The 17,942-nt window shown below is 54.8% G+C and overlaps 2 protein-coding genes and 1 long non-coding RNA gene across 6 annotated transcripts in view; 1 reads left to right on the top strand and 2 right to left on the bottom strand.

Moving 5' to 3' along the window:
- The window catches only part of Fscn2 (fascin actin-bundling protein 2, retinal), a 21,906-nt gene extending 8,210 nt beyond the window's left edge, over window positions 1–13,696 (bottom strand). The window contains exon 1 of one of the 3 annotated variants that reach the window (XM_087572595.1): window positions 13,415–13,696. In XM_087572595.1, coding sequence (XP_087428721.1) covers window positions 13,415–13,694 — 280 coding nt within the window. In that variant the 5' untranslated portion in view covers window positions 13,695–13,696. Of the gene's footprint in view, window positions 1–593; window positions 3,639–13,414 lie in introns of those variants that run through there. The other 2 variants (XM_087572596.1, NM_001107072.1) reach the window with 2 other exon arrangements.
- LOC148003215 (uncharacterized) lies at window positions 6,802–8,407 on the bottom strand. Its single transcript, XR_015632343.1, has 2 exons — window positions 8,225–8,407; window positions 6,802–7,546 (listed from the first exon to the last, which is right to left on the bottom strand). It is a non-coding gene; the product is annotated as an uncharacterized LOC148003215 (long non-coding RNA).
- An 84-nt stretch (window positions 13,697–13,780) lies between the features above and the next one.
- On the top strand, window positions 13,781–16,628 carry Actg1 (actin, gamma 1). Of its 2 annotated transcripts, XR_015630453.1 has the most exons (7): window positions 13,784–13,848; window positions 14,207–14,335; window positions 14,429–14,668; window positions 14,955–15,393; window positions 15,491–15,672; window positions 15,779–16,134; window positions 16,280–16,628. XR_015630453.1 is itself a non-coding variant. In NM_001127449.1 (6 exons), the coding sequence occupies exons 2-6, from the start codon at window positions 14,213–14,215 to the stop codon at window positions 15,920–15,922; spliced, it is 1,128 nt and encodes a 375-aa protein (NP_001120921.1). In that variant the 5' UTR covers window positions 13,781–13,848; window positions 14,207–14,212; the 3' UTR covers window positions 15,923–16,623. The 2 variants fall into 2 exon arrangements, 1 of the variants encoding a protein (NP_001120921.1); NM_001127449.1 differs by having other exon boundaries at window positions 13,781–13,848; window positions 15,779–16,623.
- Window positions 16,629–17,942: the final 1,314 nt, after the last annotated feature.

The raw sequence follows: 17,942 nt of genomic DNA, 5'->3' as shown, positions 1-17,942 counted from the left end.
TCAGACTGCTCAGGTGTCACACAAGTGACCAGTGGCCAGGAGACAACAAAAAACAAGCCACACCCCAGAGGTAGAAATGGCACCTTCTCCTTAGAGGCACAGGTCCTATGCAAGGTTGCCTTAGCCATGTCTAACATTGAGGATAACAGTGAAGTCTCATTCCTGTGGGGGGAGGGGTGTCCCCACAGGGTTCCCACTGGTTGAGCATATGATACTGCTATGTCTATGCCCTGCCCTCATCCCTTCCTTATTTCCCCCCAAAGATGAGAAAGTGGAGTGGCACAAGAGCAAAGGTGCCACCCAGCCTGCTTCCCACCCTCCCACTGCCCCCATATTCTGTCTTTGCCTCACTGTACCTCTCCAGCCTTAGAGACATGTGCAGTCTAGCAGGCACCACATTCGGCTGACATTCTCCAGATGTCCAGAGAGTGATGACGACTCCTCTGAAGCCGTCATCCTCACACTGTGTGCAGAAACACCCATCTCTGAAGGAGAGCCCCACCAACCCAGCACGTGGCAGGTGTGTACACACATGCACATACAACACAGCATCAGCTGCCCTACCTTGCCTCACAGAGACTGCCCTACCCTACCTTGCCTCACAGAGACGTAGCGGTGGTTGGCAGCTACCAGTACCACCTGTGGGTGACTCTGCTCCAGGTCGAAGAGTTCATCCTTGCCGGGCCTCGTGTTTCGGCCAGCCTTAAGCGTGCCGGCAGGCCCCACAGGTGCCAGGTATCGGCCGTCACAGTCCTTGAAGGCCAGCTTGCCTGCCTTGAACTCCAGTGTGTAGCAGGCATGGGCTTCAGGCTCCCAGACAAGGCGGCCATCACTTCGAAGGTAGCGGCTGTCATAAGACTTGAGGCAGTACCGCCTGCTCTGGAAAATGAGGGTGAGCAGTGCGTCCACACCCCACGGCATGTCACCATCTGCCGCCATCTCGTCCTCCTGAAGGCACAGGTGCACGTAGCGCCGGCGGCTCACACTCAGCAAGTGAGCCTGTGGGTGGATGGCCAGGTGTACGGTCCACAGCTCTGCCGGGGAGATGGCCGTAGCAAAGCAGGACAGTCGGTCCTCAACGCCACCAAAGAAGCGGCCGTGTGGCTCTGACTGCAGCACCCAGCGCCCGTCAGGCTGCGGCAAGACCAAGAAGCGACAGTCACGGCCCGGGTGATCCATCTCACAGGCCACGCGCCCATCTTCTTCTGCCGACAGGTAGCGGCCTAGGTGGCTGCTGCGAAACAGCACAGCAGTGCCCTGCCCTGGGTCAGGCTCCAGGACCCATATCTGCTTCCTCTTGAGGCTGGCTGCGGAAGCGTTGACCTTGAAGCCAAAGCTCTCAGCCGTGAGGTAGCGGTCGGCATCGTTCACAAGGCCAAACTGGATCTTCAGCACCTGGTGCAAGCCGTTGGTTGGCATCTTTGAGACTAGCCAAGTTGCTTCAGGGGTCCAGGGAGCTCTCTCTGAGTGTTCAGGGGGCCTGTAGCCCCCCCTGAGGCCCAGATCTGTTTATCTGGCCCTTGGCTCCCAAGCCTAGCCAGCAACATGGACACTCCCTGCCTCAGAGTCAGCTCCCTCTGTCTTGTGGCCTCGGCCACTCAGGCAGATCTTACATGACCAGCAGGGAGCCCGGAGGGCGGGTGAGGGGGGGCGGATCAGAAAGGCACTGGCTTAGGAGCAGTAGCCACCTTGCCTTACCCCCAGCTTGGATTTCAGTGGCTCCTGGATAGCACCAAGTCCAGAGTTGATGGCCAGCAGGACAGGAGCAAGGTTGACCACCTCCTTGTCCTCACCCACGGCTACCTGGGTGCTATGCCCTACATACTGTAGATCCCACAGCTCTCAGCCTCTCTCCTTGCTGCCCTATTGCTTCAGGGCCTCCCAGTACCCGGCTTAGACCCTGAGTCCAGCCCAGCTCTTTCCCAAGGTAGAAAAAGCAGCCCAGTGGAAAACTCACAGCAGGGTGGCAACCTGATCTGAACGCAGCCCTCCACCCTCAGTAGCCCGCCAGATCCTCTACAGGATCCAGTTACTGCTTCTCTGATTCCTGCCACCAGGAGCAAAATGGCCCCCGTAGCATACAGCAGCATCCTGGCCTATCCCCCTGGCCACACAGTTCCTACCTTTTTGTGTGGCCCTGAGCTTGACACGTCTGCCCCAAGGCCGTGGGCTGGGGAGGCAGCAGTAAGGGCCAGCAGTGAAGCTGGGACACCTTGACCTGAGCAGGGATGGCAGTGTGGAGGCAGATACGCTGCTGTTCCTGGTCCCCTAGGTTTGGAAAGAGCAGCCTCACATGGTCTGCTAGGGCAACCAGGTGATGCTCACACCCGTGTAGCAGGCAAAGAATCAAGGTATACCATGTGTTCCCTGCCATCTCTTGGGGCATGATGCTCTTCCCTTCTGTGTGGGGAGCTCAGGGCTGGGTGGTACGGTTTAGGAGATGCTGGAAGCCAGCCACACCTGACCCCTGACCTCTTACCTCTGGGACCACCCGGCTGTACCCTCTTCATCCTGAGCCTGACAGGGAGCTTCCGCAGCCCTGCTCAGTTTTACCCTGCACCTGCCTCAGGGGACCAGAGCCAAGCAGGAAACCGGAGCTGTCCATCATGGGCCTGAGCCAGAATTGGTGTCTTCTTCCTCATAACAGTGTGCGACTGACCACAGGGGAAGGCCCTCCTGAGGGACAGTAACAGGAGAATGTGGACTGCTTCCAGTCATGGCCCCAGTCTTCTTTCCCTTGTCCCGTGCCCGTCATCCCTCAAGTGGCTATGGTAGGGGACTTGTACATGGCCAGACTGGCACAGAGGTCTACATTAAGGGAGAATGCAGAGGGTGAGGTAGGTCCATCCAAGCATCTGAAGACGCTGAGGAAGTAAGAGGAACTTTCCCCAATAGAGGGCTCACAGTAGGACCCATGACATATTGTCACGCGCTAACCCTATTGCTGTCATCTTTCCCTGCAGGACAGCTTTATTCAAATTGTGACCCACGCACATGTATGAGGCCCCATCAGAAAGTGTAGTCAGGTTGTGTGTCAAGTACTGCCTTAGAGATACAGTGGGGGGTGGGGAGTATGATGTCCGTGCAAAAGCCCCAGTTGCCAGGGTGGCGTCCATACTAAAAAGTGTTCCAAGCTTGGAGCAGCCCCCGTCAGGTACCAAGGATCTGATTAGGTTGGTCTCTCAGGGGAGAGCCTGAGGGTCAACTATGCCCATGGTTCCCTAACCCCATCTAGCCAGACTGCTTAAGAGCCCTGAGAGTCTAGTCCTTCTGATTGGCATAATGGCTTCATTAGCTTGACTGGTGCTGGCAGGGTTCACCAGCATCAGATACCTAGCAGGAGAAGGCCTGGCCGCCAGGCGCTAAGTGCCCTGGCTCTGGACAGGCTGTTGGAAATAGAGCCAGAGGTGTCGATGGCTACTCAGTTTTGGGACACTTCCCCACAACAGCCCCAGGTAGAACAGGGCTATTGACATTGGCAATGACATTTGCAATATGAGGGCCTGCTGGGCTTCAGGGTACGCCTTGGCAGGAGGCAGCTTTCCTGGGTCTCTCCACTGCAGTCTCCAAGCTGTGGCGCACCAGGGTCTTTCCCTTCCAGATCCCATCAGGAGCTCTACCACAAAATAGACGCTTCCCCTGTATGATGGGCATTTTGTCTGGTTCCTGTGTAACGAGCTACAGCTCTGTGGAAAGTTGTAATACTGTAGACAGGTCTTCATATGGAGTGTTTGTGTGAAGGTTCACAGCGAAAGGGGCCAGGATGAGCTGTTGTGGTCCCCTGGAGACTCAGCTCAGCCTCTGAAGATGCTACTCTAGCACAAGCCCCAGCACCCACTTCTGGATGCTGGCACAACAGTCAGGCTGTACACCACTTAGAGGATCCCCTGCCCAGCTACACACAAGTCTATGGCAGGCTGGGCCCTCTGTCCATCTACAGGGTACTCAGATGGCAGAAAGCCACCTCTCTCTATTATGGGTGCACAAATAGATGTGTGCCACGGTGGCTGTCCAGGCCGCACCCGGGGACATGTGTGCCACCGTGGCTGTCCAGGCTGCACCCGGGGACATGTGTGCCACCGTGGCTGTCCAGGCTGCACGCGGGGACATCTAAAGTCAGCTCCACTTGAGGGTTCTTTACCCCCATGAACCAGAGGGGAAGACGGGATGCCCAAAGTATGACTGTCTGATGCTACTGTAGCTAGCGTCTAAGTACAGATGCCAAGCTACCTGAGGCACCAACTTCAACACATGTATGTCTTGGGGGAGGAGCACCTTTAATGGACTTTGAGAGGCCATTTGGGTGAGCAATATCCCAACCCAACCGTTACTCAGGAGAACAGCCCACTCTGAGTGGACACAGCAGTGGGCCATTCTAACCACAGCTGGGTCTAAAAGGCTAGGACCCCCTCAGGGTTAGACTGGTTCCAGCAAGGCTTGGGGCTGAGTTGACGCCCTTCTCAGTAAGTCCAGCTGGGAGCAAGAGCAAGAGTGCCCTAAAGGCCCAGACTCAAAGTGTCCACTACACACCCATCTCTTGGAAAATGTTCTCAGATTGCTAAGGACAGGTCTCCTTAAAAGGCCCCTTTGCCCTATCCCCCAAGCTGGCTTCCAATAATGCTAGTAGTGCCCCAAACACAGATGATTTTCCCTCACCTCCATCTAGATTAGCCCAACCTGGGCCCTCTGCCAGCATGTAGCTGCTACCATGGCAACCAACACGTGGGCCACGTTCAGGGCCCAGCAGCACTGATGCTGGTGGTGTGCACTGGCACAGGTTTGTGAGTGCAGGGATGGGGATTCCCTCCTCGCCAGCCCAGAGTCTTAGAAACTGGGAAACAGCTGAGCAGGCCTGTGGCCAAAGGCTGACCTTTCACAGGCCTTTGGAGAAGCCAGGAAACCCCACTACTCTCGCCTCCCAGAGATGCTCCCAGCCCACCCCTCAGCTGTTGCTAAGCTTCAGATCTCTATAGCCAGACGCTCCTTCCTGGCCTCCCAGCCTCCTTGGGCCTGCAAAGAGGCACCATGCTGCCCAGCACAGGCCACAACCTTGATTTCCTCATCCCCTTCAGGGCTCCTTCCTCTGCCCAGAGTCTGGTTTGGCAGAGGCCCAAGGCCCCACCTCCTGCTGGACTCCCTCCCTGGGCCCTTGAATCAATTTTTCATGTTAGACTGTTTGCAGTTCCACTTACACACAGCAGAGGGGGAGGGGCCTCGCTTCGCTTACTCTGCCCAGGTTCACTTACTGAGGCCTGGTTTAGGGTAACAGGCTCCACTCAACGGGTTATGTTAGAAAGAAGAGCTAGGGGAGAGAGTTTTTAACTGCACAGTGACCACCTCATCTCTCCCACTCCTCCCCCACAACCTACCTGACCCCAGCCTAGGCACAGAGCTCACTGAAGACCCGTCAGGGCTCACTGCCTAGGCACAGGGCTCCCCAAAGGCGCTCAGGTGCAGGGGTACACTGAAGCACCTGCAATCTTTTTGTTCCTGTTTTCCTTTATTTTTCAGTCATAATATAAAAATAGCATCACCTCTTCCACCCCTATCCTCCCGCCAAACCCTCCCATGTACCCTTCTCCCCCACACCTTGCTCTTTCCTTTTTTGTTGTTTGAAGACAGGATTTCTCTGTGTTGCATAGGCTAGCCTCTAACTCAAGATCCTCCTGCCTCAGCCTCCCACGGTTGCAATCACAGGCATGTAAAGACAGGCCTGGCTAAAATACCTGTTTCTGGAGTTGCTGTCTTTCAGTGACAGAGCCTTTTTTTACCTGTTGGTCATGAGGCCCTTGGGATTGATCCCCAGTGCCTTCAGGGTATGGAAAGTGACTGAAGCGTCTCACGTGTGTCACTCCGTGACCACCCCAGTGCCTTTCACAAACACAAGCCATGGTATCTCCCATCATTTGTGAAACCATAATGCCTCACAAGCTGAGACCAGGAAGAGCACAGGGTTCTGTCACGTCAGAAAATCCAAGGCTCCATAAGGTCAAGTGTCTCCAAGAGGAACAGAAGGTGTCACAGGAAGTCTGTGACCACTAGGCCATCCCTCAGATCCCTCAAAGTTCAAACCTCAGGGAAGGAGGAAACACCAGACATCTGAGACTGAATCCCAGAATGTGTAGGACTCACTAAGGACAAGACGGTGATACACACATACCTGAGTGGACAACTGTGAGCCTTCAACACGAGGGGGCCAAGGCAGTCTCTGCCTTAGCGCTCATCTCTGATGATCTTACCATTCCGAGTCACACATAGGCCCAGACGTGCCCAGACACAGCAGCAGAGCTCAGCACACCCTCCAAGAACTCGCCTGACCCTCCTCACACCACTTTCAGTGTGTGTAAACTTTTCGTGAAGGGTACCTTTCGATCGCACTCCGTCATCCCTGTAAGTTATTTACTCACTCATTGACTTCCTATGCCTTTGTGCAAATCCGAGGACAACTTTGTGGACTCGGTTCTCTCCTTCCACCTCTATGTGGGTTCTGTGGATCAAGCTCAGGTCAACAGACTTTCACTTGCTCACAGTAGATGCCTTCCCTGATGAGCCAGCTCCTCGGCTCCCACATTACTTTTGAGACAGGGCCTTTCACCTGGAGCTCAGTGATTCAGATAGGCTGGTTTAGTCAGCAAGCCCCAGGGATCTCTCCGTATCTCCACTTCCCAAGGGCTGGGATGATAGGCACTTGTTATGCTGCAATCCATGTGTCTTAGTTGGGTTTTTACTGCTGTGATAAAGAACATGAGTGTCGTAGTCAGGGTTTCTATTCCTGCACAAACATCAGGACTGAGAAGCAAGTTGGGGAGGAAAGGGTTTATTCAGCTCACACTTCCACACTGCTGTTCATCACCAAAGGAAGTCAGTACAGGAACTCACGAAGGTCAGGAAGCAGGAGCTGATGCAGAGGCCATGGAGGGATGTTACTTACTGGCTTCCTTCCCCTGGCTTGATCAGCCTTCTCTCTTAAAGAACCCAGGACCACTAGCCCAGGGATGGCACCACCCACAATGGGCTGGGTCCTCCCCCCTTGATCACTAATTGAGAAAATGCCTTACAGCTGGGTCTCATGGAGGCATTTCCTCAAGGGAGGCTCCTTGCTCTGTGATAACTCCAGCTTGTGTCAAGTTGACACACAGAACCAACCGGTACAATGACCAAAAGCAACTTGGGGAGGGAGGGACTTATTTCATCTCACAACTTGTAGGCCATTATTTAGAGAAGTCAGGGCAGGGATCAAGGAAGGAACCTGAAGGGCAGAAAACAAAGCAGAAGTCGTGGAGTGTTGCTCACTGGCTTGTTCTCCATGTAAAAGGTTGTGGTGTGTGTGCGTGCATGTGTGTGCTGTATGTGCAGAGGTGCCTGAGTCAGAGCTGGGCATCAGATCCAGAGCTGTTGTAACAGGAAGTTAGTTGTACGTCTCCCAGGATGAGTGATGGCCGTTAAACTCAGATCCTCCGGAAAAGCATCGAGGAACTCCCAACTGCTGACTCATCTCTCCGTCTTGGCACTGGCTACCTGCTGCAGCCTCATCACCTGTAGTTAACTTTATGAATAGTCACAGAATGAGAGGTTGCGGGAATTAAAAGTATGAGTGCTTAGGACAATAAAATACAAGGATCCTGGGTTCTATCTATAAAAAGTGCTCGAGAATACTATTGGACAAGTGTCATAGCAGACGGGCGGTTTCTGGACCACTGTGCTGTAAGGTGGGGTGCTGTAAGGTGTGCCTGCCTGGGCCACCCTGTATATGGCTTAGAAATGACAAGAGACAGGGAACCTAAGCTGTTAGTTACGTGTTTAAAACAGTGATGTTTGACATTACATCAAAATAAGGCTTAAACATGAAAACTTTCAGGCCCTATGTGGTGGTGCACACCTGTAATCGCAGCACTGAGGAGGCAGAGGCAGGCGGATCTCTGAGTTTGATGCCAGCCTGGTCTACAGAGCAAGTTCCAGGACAGCCAGGGCTACACAGGAAACCCTCTCTCTGGAAACAGGACGATGATGAGGGGTGGTGTGGACTGTAATGCTTAATATGACTGTGGCCAGCCTAGTCTACAGAGCAACTGCATAGCAAAGCCTGGTCCCAAAAAACAAAAAAGTTAAAGAGCTGGAATCAAAAAAAAAAAAAAAAAAAAAAAAAACCTTTGACTCTTGGCGGGTGAGGCCTTAGTCCTAACCCTGAATCTGAGCCACTTCCTGTTCTGTGACCTGCACCTACCTTCTCTACTCAGATCCACCCTTTTCCTTTTCTCAGAAATGATAGTTAGGTGGCTCGGTGATGGTATGACCCAGTGACACCTCCTATAATAGTAAACAGACACACCAAGTCATGCATTGTCTGTACTTTGGGGTCTCTCAGAGTATTTGCTCCCGGACATCCGACGGGCTGGTTCTATCTGGCAGTGAATCTGTTCTTTCCTCATCTGTTGTTCTGGGTGCTGGCTGCTCCAGCCCCACCTCTCCCCGTGCGTCAGCACCAGCTGAGGTCACCCGCTGCTTGGCCACAGTCCTGCCTGGGTTCCCCTACCAGAGATGACTCAGCGGGGGTCCGCCCTAGCCATGCCTTGTTAGGAGTTTCTTGGTCCCACTTGGCCTTTGAGGTGAGGAGGACTTGGAACCGCAGGTGCGCTGCACTCCTCCTCACTAAGTGGCAGGAGCAGGACCCACCTGGCGGTCCACAAGAGAATGACACTGGCCGCCACTGATCTGCCTTCCGCAGGGCCTATGCCAGGGGCGCCATCTGCTGGGCCCTGTATTCAGGCTTGAACCCCCCAGGTCACCGCCCCAGCGCCGGACCACCTGAGACGCTGCGCTTATAGTACTCGTCCTGCATTCTCCTATTCCGCCCCAGGCTTAGATCTCAGGAAGGGGAAGGAAAGCCGGAGCAGGTGGCTCTTTCCTCCTGCCTGAAGTTTGAGGTGGCTTTCCTGCACTCCTGCTCACCCACCCCACTGGTTTTCCTTTCTTCCGAGGCTAACTGCGCCCTCTGAAGACAGCCTTATATACCAGTGCTGACCCAATGGGCGAAGTGGAGCGTGGGTGGACTCGACTCCGAGGATGCAGGTGTCGAGAGACTTGGAGGGGAATGGTCTGCACAGTATCACAGTGGCCTGCTAGTGCAAGCTGGGACAACCCAGACGACACTTCCACTGAACTTACCCGGATCACACCTTCCACCCTGACCACCCGGTCCTGGGGAGGGTCAGAGTGATCCGCAGAACTCCAGCCTAGTCTCTGCCTACCTCCTTTAGTGCACACTGGCTGTAGCAGGTGGGGTAGTGGCAGGGCACAGGACCTCCAGAGCAATAGCATTCTGCCCTTGTCCAGCCCTGACCTGGCTCCCAGATGTTCCGCCCACCTCCTGAGGGCGGTACACTGACCCACACTAACTGTAGGCTACTCCCTGCAGCCAGTCGATAAAGCAGGAGATACAGATAACCCGTGTGTTTCCCTGTCCTGTCCCCTGGCTAACCCGTGTGTTTCCCTGTCCTGTCCCCTGGAGCCCGCAGCTAGGTAGCTGTTACTTGCCTGTCTGGGATCTCTAGAACTGACGAACATGGAATAGGAAAAGGGAAGAATGGAGAATAGGATTCTCTTTCTCCAAACCCTGCATTTGGGGGTCAGGATGGATGTGGGAACTGAATCTGCTCCACTTTCTTGGTTGGTCAGGTCTTTTCACTTCTGCCTCCTTCTCCAGAGCTGGGAAACCTTCCCTCTCTCTCTCTGGCTTCCCGACATGTACACGGGTGTCCAGCTTCATCAAGGACAGAGTTTCTGTGGTTACTCAGTGGGTATAACCAGAAGCCTCGAGTTGATGGGCCTGGCGGTGGGGGTAGTTAGGTAAGTTAGGTGGAAGCTAGTCAGTGAAGCCAAGGTGCAGTGAGCAGAGAGGGAGTGGCTCAGAGCTTGAGGCAACAGAGGAGACAGGAGCAACAGAGAAGCAGGAACAGACAACTGTGTCTGGTCAGAGGTCTAGGGGTCTCTTTTGTTGTGCAGAAAGGGGGTATTGTACTGAGAATAAGAATTGCAAGGGGCATGTGCTACCGGGGTTGGGGATTTAGCTCAGTGGTAGAGCGCTTGCCTAGCAAACGCAAGGCCCTGGGTTCGGTCCCCAGCTCCGAAAAAAAGAAAAAGGAAAAAAAAAAAAAAAAAGAATTGCAAGGGGCACATCAGCTTTAGGAAGTGCCTCTCAGGAGGAGGCAGTCTGCCCTTTCCGGGAACATATACCACACCACATTTCACAACTGCAGTGTTGAACAGACGACACCCCCCCCCCCCTTCACCGGGCTATGGAGCTGTTTGTTGTGGGGACAACAGGGAGCAAGGCCCTTGGGGGAGAGCCATTTTCTTTTTTGAGACAGTTTTCTCTATGTAGCCTGGGCAGTTCTGGAAGTCACTGTGTAGACTAGGCTGGCTTTGAACTCACAGAGATCTATCTGCCTTCCTCTGCTGCAGTGGTAATGGAATCAAAGGTGCGGGCCACCACACCCAGCTTGGGCCACCATGGCTTGGGCTGAGGTTGAATTATTCTTTCTGGGGCCTCAGCTGGCTGGGGGCAAGCGGATCCTTGAGAGCAGGCCAAGGCCCAGGCAGGAAATCCTACCTAGAAGAGCCTCTGGTCTGACACAGATGCACTAAGTTGCTGGGACAGCATGGGCAGATGCTGGGCAGATGTCCGACCCAAGGGCGGGGAGGCTCTCCATTGCCCAATATTCTGTGTTTCATGTGGTGTGGCCAGCAGAACCTTGACCTTCCTGTTTGTAATGTGCCCTGGGTTCTGCCACCGGAGGCTGGCTCAGTCTCACCCTCAGTTCACTGCCTTCCTTCCACTGGAAAGGCCAGTCCTGTGCCTCCTGGCACTGGACAGACAAGACATCCCCACTTGCATATGATGTGTCCGAAGAGGCCTGGACAGGAACATGGACTCAGGATATTTAGATTTTGGTTTCCTCAGACTTCTACATCCCCTTTTTATTATGGGCTTTTAGGCTTATAGAAAAGTTTCAAAGACATCAGAAGCGTTCACCCATTACACTGTAATGTTAGCTCACCCTTACCAAGGCTCACCTTGGTATATTTTCCAAACCTGACCTGAGTCTTCACAGCCTTTTCAGTCTCTTCTTTTCCAAGATTAGGTTGACAACCCCCCACCCAGCAGGAATAGCAGAGACCAAGTGTAGAGGCAAAATGCAAAATTTTGTTGCATTTGCCTAACAAGAAGCCAGTCAGCCACTTTGGAGGAAGTAGGTTTGGAAGTGCTTAGGTGGGTGGAGCATTGCTGGAGAATCGGGTACCAAGTACAGAGGTGACCAGGAGACCGGGGAATATCCGAAGTGGCCGCAGGGAGAAGGAACTGACAGGTTCCTGTGAACGCCTGGGAGAATGTTAAGGGTGGAGCCGGCCTGCATTAAATCTCCCTAACGCTTCACCTCTTCAGCTGCAGTTTTCTTATCATCAAATGAATGGAATGTGAAATAAGATGCATCGACGTCACAATAAAAACTGACCAAAGCCAGCAGAGGAAAGAAATTTTTTTTCATTTCTCTCGACTGAGTCTTTCTATACAACGGGAGACACGCCCACTTCTGGCGGACCTGCAATCGCTGCCCCTGGCCTGCAGGCTCACAGAAGCCCGGCATTCTCAATTCCTGCTCCAAGAGGGGTGGGGCTGCCAACTTCCATAGCAGGCAAGAACGGCCCCGACCTGACCTTGGGCGAGGCCTCACACTGCCCAGTTGCAAAATAAGACAAATCACAGCGCCTCCTTCCCGTGCACAGCGTTAGGAGGCCGGGCTGCGGCTCCGCTCCGGCGGGGCTACCCCTCCCCCACCGTCTCCTGGGAGGGCTGCGCCTCTGAGCCCAAGCGCACAGCCGAGGGTCTCCGCGCGCACCGGCCGGGACCGCCTTTGTCCCGCGGGCCAATGGGTAGCCTGCTTGACTAAATAAGGCGAGGAGCGCGGCCAGGCGCCCCGTCCGTTACGTCCGCCCCCGTGACTCAGGGCGGCCACTGGCCTCCCGGCGGCGGGCGGAGCGCGGGTCCAAATCGCCAAATATGGCCGCGCGCCGCCCGTCACCCCTGCCCCCACCCGCACACCTGAGCCGCACCTTGGTCCCGCCGCGGGACAAGGCGCCCCCGCCGGCGTCAGAGGGAACCCGGCCATACAAGGCCGTTCCGTGCTGGCTCGCAGCGCCTTCTGCACACACGCAGACAAAGGCGTCCTTAGAGAAAGCCGGGGTTTGAGGCCAGGCCCCCCTGCAGTACTTCCTGGGTAGCCATGGGCGTGTGAGAGATGGTCACTAGGTGAGAGGGCTTACCGAAACCTTCCACTTTCCCCACGTCTCTCACAACCTGGGACCCACCCACCCTCCACCTAAAAGTGGAGGCTTCACTGTTAGCTGATGATGGGGTTTCTGGAGGTTCAGCCCCGCGTCCCCCTCATGGGTGCTGCTGCTCACATTGGACAGCCACCTCTGTATACAATCAGGGTGCTCGCAGGCCCAACGCCCTTCTTTCTAGGCCTGATGTTGTACAAGGTGACTGAGTGTTGGCACGGGTTTGTGTCCGCAGGTGAGCAGGGCAGGCTGTTTGGTCCCCTGGAGTCTCGTGTTCACGTCTCAGATGGGGAGCTGACCTTGTAGGACCGAGCGCGCCAGTGTGGGGGCTGGCACACCCCCACCTGCTAGAATCAAGCTCTGTGCCCTGTGACCTTCACCTCACCTCACTGCTACCCCTCCGCTTAACACCACATTGAACAATTCCAGAAGCTTACAAATATATTCCACACGGTTTGCTACAGTGCCAGCTTTCCCTCCAGGCATCCATTGAAACGGAGCACTGGAAGGTAGGGCCACGACCCTGCTAAGGGTGACAGGTTTCCCAGAGCCGTCTTACGGGGTGAAGGGCAGCGATGGATGCCCGCCCCCCACGCCTGTTGGAGGGGACAAAGGCCTAGGCGTTCTGTGCCCCAAGCCAGTGTGACCTGGACTTCATAATCAATGGAGAGCAGTCTCGCCAACTGACCCATACGGGGGGCGGGGCTAGACCATGCTGAAAGTGGGGAGACTTTCCTTGCCTCGGTTTCCCTACAGTGTCCCCAAGGAAACCAGCATATCACAATACTCACTTACACCACCACCTCCATTGATGTCCAGGGGTACCCAACCCCGTGACCACCCCTTCTGCAGTGAAGGGGCCTACGCGGACGTGGCTGGAGTGGCAGAACTGGTGACCCCCCTCCCACGTGATTGGGATGTGATGGCCGCTTCCCGGACCCCCGGGGACCCTGCCAGCCCGTCCCCAGCCAGGCACCCGCTGCGGCGGCCCAGCTCCACACCGAGCCTGTATGGGAAGCTCCTGGGGGCGTGCGGGGCGCAGAATTCACAGAGGGGCGGGGGCCACGGGACTCACCCCAGATCGGGGCGCGGCCCGCTCGGGGCTTGGCAGTTTCGGGGCGCAACCTGGGACCTCCCTGCTGCGCGGCAGTCCGGGGAAGGGCAGGGCCGAGCTCACGCAAGCCACTCGCCGAGACCCCCGCGAGCGAGAGCCAGGCCTCCCGGGGTCGCGAGCGCGCGGGGGCGGCGCGGGCGGGGCCGTTGGCGGCGGCGCGGGCTAGGGGCGGGCGGGCCCGGGCCCCACGTGCCCCTGGCGGGCGGGCCAATGGGCGCCCGGCTTTTGGAAAGATCGCCATATATGGACATGTTCTGGGGCCGCGCGCGCCTCCGCCCGCGCGCGCGGCCCGCTCCCGCTTAAATAGCGGCGGGGGAGGCCGCGATCGGTCTCACACTTCGCCGCCGGCTTACACTGCGTTTCTTTCCGCTGCTCCGTCGTCCCGTCCTCTGCCGGTAAGCGGCCCGCTCACTTCTTTCCCCGAGCCTGGCCCAGTGGACTCCCTGTATACCCTGTTCTTCTCTTTGCCCTGCCTTACCGCCGCGGAGCCCAGGGTGCCCGGCGGGTGGGCCTGGGTCTGCAGCCGCGACTCGGGATCCGGCTGGGGGCAGGGCGGGGCCCGACGCAGTGCGCACCTCTTCCGCGACGCGGCGGAACGGGAGGCTGCCGGTTGCGGACGGTTACGCCGCCCCTGGAGCCGCCCTGGGGACGGGGGTGGGGAAGTACTCTTCTCCGGGGTAGCTCGGCGCTAGCGGAGGACTCCTTTTTGGGGCTGGGTGAGGACTACGCTGATTCAGTGGCTTCCTTGCATAGATCGCAATGGAAGAAGAAATCGCCGCCCTCGTCATTGACAATGGCTCCGGCATGTGCAAAGCTGGCTTTGCTGGGGACGACGCCCCCAGGGCCGTGTTTCCTTCCATCGTCGGGCGCCCCCGACACCAGGTTGGTTAGTGGGGGGAAATGCACTCCCTTGTGTTCTCTATGGGTCCCGGGTGCACAGTGGGTGGGGCGAGTCTGACCGGTCTTTTCTCGTAGGGTGTCATGGTGGGCATGGGCCAGAAAGACTCGTACGTGGGTGATGAGGCCCAGAGCAAGAGGGGTATTCTGACCCTGAAGTACCCTATTGAGCACGGCATTGTCACCAACTGGGACGACATGGAGAAGATCTGGCACCACACCTTCTACAACGAGCTGCGTGTGGCCCCTGAGGAGCACCCGGTGCTTCTGACCGAGGCCCCCCTGAACCCCAAAGCTAACAGAGAGAAGATGACGCAGGTATGCTAGAGCCCGGGCCTCCCCTACCTTGGAGTGTGACGAGTCATTTTCTGTTCTGCCTCATTTCCTGACATTCAAGCATTTCTTTGGTGTTTCCAGGGTTCTGTTCCTCCTCTCCTGGCATTTCCTCCCTGAAGCCTCCAGGTTTCTGTTTGTGTTTCTGCTTGTGTTCTGTTCTTTTTTTCTTCACACATCACATTTGTGGCATGCAGCATGTAGAGTGAGGGTGTGGGTGGCTCTGGGTCCTTGCTACTCACTTACTGAGGTGTTCTTTGTCTCTCTGCAGATAATGTTTGAAACCTTCAATACCCCAGCCATGTACGTGGCCATTCAGGCGGTGCTCTCCTTGTATGCATCTGGGCGTACCACTGGCATTGTCATGGACTCTGGTGACGGGGTCACACACACAGTGCCCATCTATGAGGGCTACGCCCTTCCCCACGCCATCTTGCGTCTGGACCTGGCTGGCCGGGACCTGACAGACTACCTCATGAAGATCCTGACTGAAAGGGGCTACAGCTTTACCACCACTGCTGAGAGGGAAATTGTTCGTGACATAAAGGAGAAGCTGTGCTATGTTGCCCTGGATTTTGAGCAAGAAATGGCTACTGCTGCATCATCTTCCTCTTTGGAGAAGAGTTATGAGCTGCCTGATGGGCAGGTGATCACCATTGGCAATGAGCGCTTCCGGTGTCCAGAGGCTCTCTTCCAGCCTTCCTTCCTGGGTAGGTGTCCAGAACATTATGCAGGAGCCGAAGGGCTCTTAGCTCAGAAGGGATGGGACACATAGAATATAGTGACTAAATGAGCTCTGTTCCCTAGGCATGGAGTCCTGTGGCATCCACGAGACCACCTTCAACTCCATCATGAAGTGTGATGTGGACATCCGCAAAGACCTGTATGCCAACACAGTGCTGTCTGGTGGTACCACCATGTATCCAGGCATTGCTGACAGGATGCAGAAGGAGATCACAGCCCTGGCTCCCAGCACAATGAAGATTAAGGTAAGATTAAGGCTGACCCACCTGAGCAGGCCTAGGACCAGTGATGACTGGGAGGTGGGGCCCACAGGAAGGACACGAATGCTCATTCTGTCTTTTTCCTCTGCAGATCATTGCTCCTCCTGAACGCAAGTACTCAGTCTGGATTGGCGGCTCCATCCTGGCCTCACTGTCCACCTTCCAGCAGATGTGGATCAGCAAGCAGGAGTATGACGAGTCAGGCCCCTCCATTGTCCACCGCAAATGCTTCTAGATGGACTGAGCAGGTGCCAGGCATCTGCTGCATGAGCTGATTCTGAAGTATCGATTTGCCCTGGCAAATGTACACACCTCATGCTAGCCTCATGAAACTGGAATAAGCCTTTGAAAAGAAATTTGTCCTTGAAGCTTGTATCTGATATCAGCACTGGATCGTAGAACTTGTTGCTGATTTTTGACCTTGTATTCAAGTTAACTGTTCCCTTGGTATATGTTTAATACCCTGTGCATATCTTGATTTAGTCCTTAGTTCATGTGGCTCGGTCACTTGGTGGCTGGGGAGATCTGTGGAAAAGTCAGTCAGTCCCCAGCCTAGTGGATCTCTGTGAGCACCATGTAGTGATCTGTGCAGGGTATTAACCAACAGCAGACTTCCAGGATTTCCCGAGGCTGGCAAGGGTTCCTGAACTAGTTACCACTTCTTTTCTTGCCAGTCTAACAGGGTGGGAAAGTCCGAGCCTTAGGACCCAGTTTCTGTTCTGGTTTTTTCCCTCCTGACCTCCATGGGTTGTTACTTGCCTTGAGTTGGGAACGTTTGCATCGACACCTGTAAATGTATTCATCCTTTTAATTTATGTAAGGTTTTTGTACTCAATTCTTTAAGAAATGACAAATTTTGGTTTTCTACTGTTCAGTGAGAACATTAGGCCCCAGCAACACGTCATTGTGTAAAGAGAAATAAAAGTGCTGCAGTAACTGAACGTGGCTTCCTGTTGGGCACAGGGCTGTGGGTGGGGTGGGGTTGGGTTGGGAAATTAAGTCTGGTTGCCTAGCCACAGAAAACCTTAGCATTGGAAGCCTGTGGACTGGGTGTTAGACTCTACCCCCAGTTCAAGGCCCATCATCCTTGGAGCAGATTGTCCTTTAAATCCACCATTGCTCCCTGTCATTCTCCACAGGAAGTTTCCCACAGGGTGAGGAATTAGGCCGGATATTATCCGGCGAAGAGCCTCCTGTAGAGAAGTGTTGGTGAGGAAGGCAGCAGGCAGGACCAGCTCTTACACGCACTTTGTTGGCTCAAGTAAAGAATGTAGCAACCGTCTACCCCCATAGAGCCAAAAGATAGAACCTAGGTGTCATTGAAGTGGAGCCTTTCCAAGGCCACGCAACTTCATTCAGGCATAAAGGAATGAAACTTGGTCCGGTGCTACCACTCAGATGAACCTGGAAAGACTGGTTATCCAAAGATGATGCTGTTAGTGCAGGGCGAGGGCAGTGGGAGTGGCTGTGTGATGTGGAGTGAGGAGGCTCTGGAATTAGGGCTAGAGATGCATTTCAATACCTGTTGAAACAGTGCTTGCCAGGTGTTAGGCGTGCCCTCCCTGTTAGCAACTCAAGTGGGGGTGACAGGATCAGGAGTTCAGAGGTCAATTTTATACATAACAGTGAATTTGGGCCAACCTGAGAAAAGGGTGGCTGGGTGGTGGGGGCTAGTTAGTGGGACTGGAGAGATGGCTCAGTGCTCTTGCAGAGGACCTAGTGCCCAGCACCAGTAACTTTTAGTTCCAGAGGACCCCGTGCCATTTTCGGACCTCTGAACTCCTGCAAGAACCAGTGCACATAAATTCACCTAGGCAAATACATTAATGAAATAAAAATATTTAAAGAACTGGGTGTGGTTGCACTTGGGAGACAGGTAGATGGATCTCTTGAGTCTGAGGCCACCCTAGTCTACAGAATAAATTCCAGGCCAGTGGGGCTACATAGTGAGACCTTGTCTAAATAACAAAATACAAAACAACACAAAACAAGCTAGGAAGTGGGGACACACCTTTAAAATTCCTGCACTCAGGAGGCAGAGGGAGGTGGATCTCTCTGAGTTGGATGTCAGCCCCTGGTTAACAGAGTGAGTTCCAGGACAGTCAGGGCTACAGGGAGAAATCTGTCCTGGAAATAAATAAATAAATAAATAAATAAATAAATGTAAAACATTTATTTACAGACAAAAGGGTCTAGATATAGCTAAGCCAGCAACATAAAGAGATACTAAGGCCTCAGTCCCAGAAGCTAAGACT

Source organism: Rattus norvegicus, chromosome 10 (assembly GCF_021556685.1).
Source record: "Rattus norvegicus strain SHRSP/BbbUtx chromosome 10, alternate assembly SHRSP_T2T, whole genome shotgun sequence".
NCBI classification, from domain to species: domain Eukaryota; kingdom Metazoa; phylum Chordata; class Mammalia; order Rodentia; family Muridae; genus Rattus; species Rattus norvegicus.
Note: the sequence above shows the minus strand (reverse complement) of the source record. Positions and strands in the feature narration are given on the sequence as shown.

Coding starts and splice junctions, on each gene's coding strand:
- Actg1 (NM_001127449.1), top strand. CDS start 14,213: ATGGAAGAAGAAATCGCCGCCCTCGTCATTGACAATGGCTCCGGCATG. Junction 14,336..14,428: donor TCGGGCGCCCCCGACACCAG/GTTGGTTAGTGG, acceptor CTTTTCTCGTAG/GGTGTCATGGTGGGCATGGG. Junction 14,669..14,954: donor ACAGAGAGAAGATGACGCAG/GTATGCTAGAGC, acceptor GTCTCTCTGCAG/ATAATGTTTGAAACCTTCAA.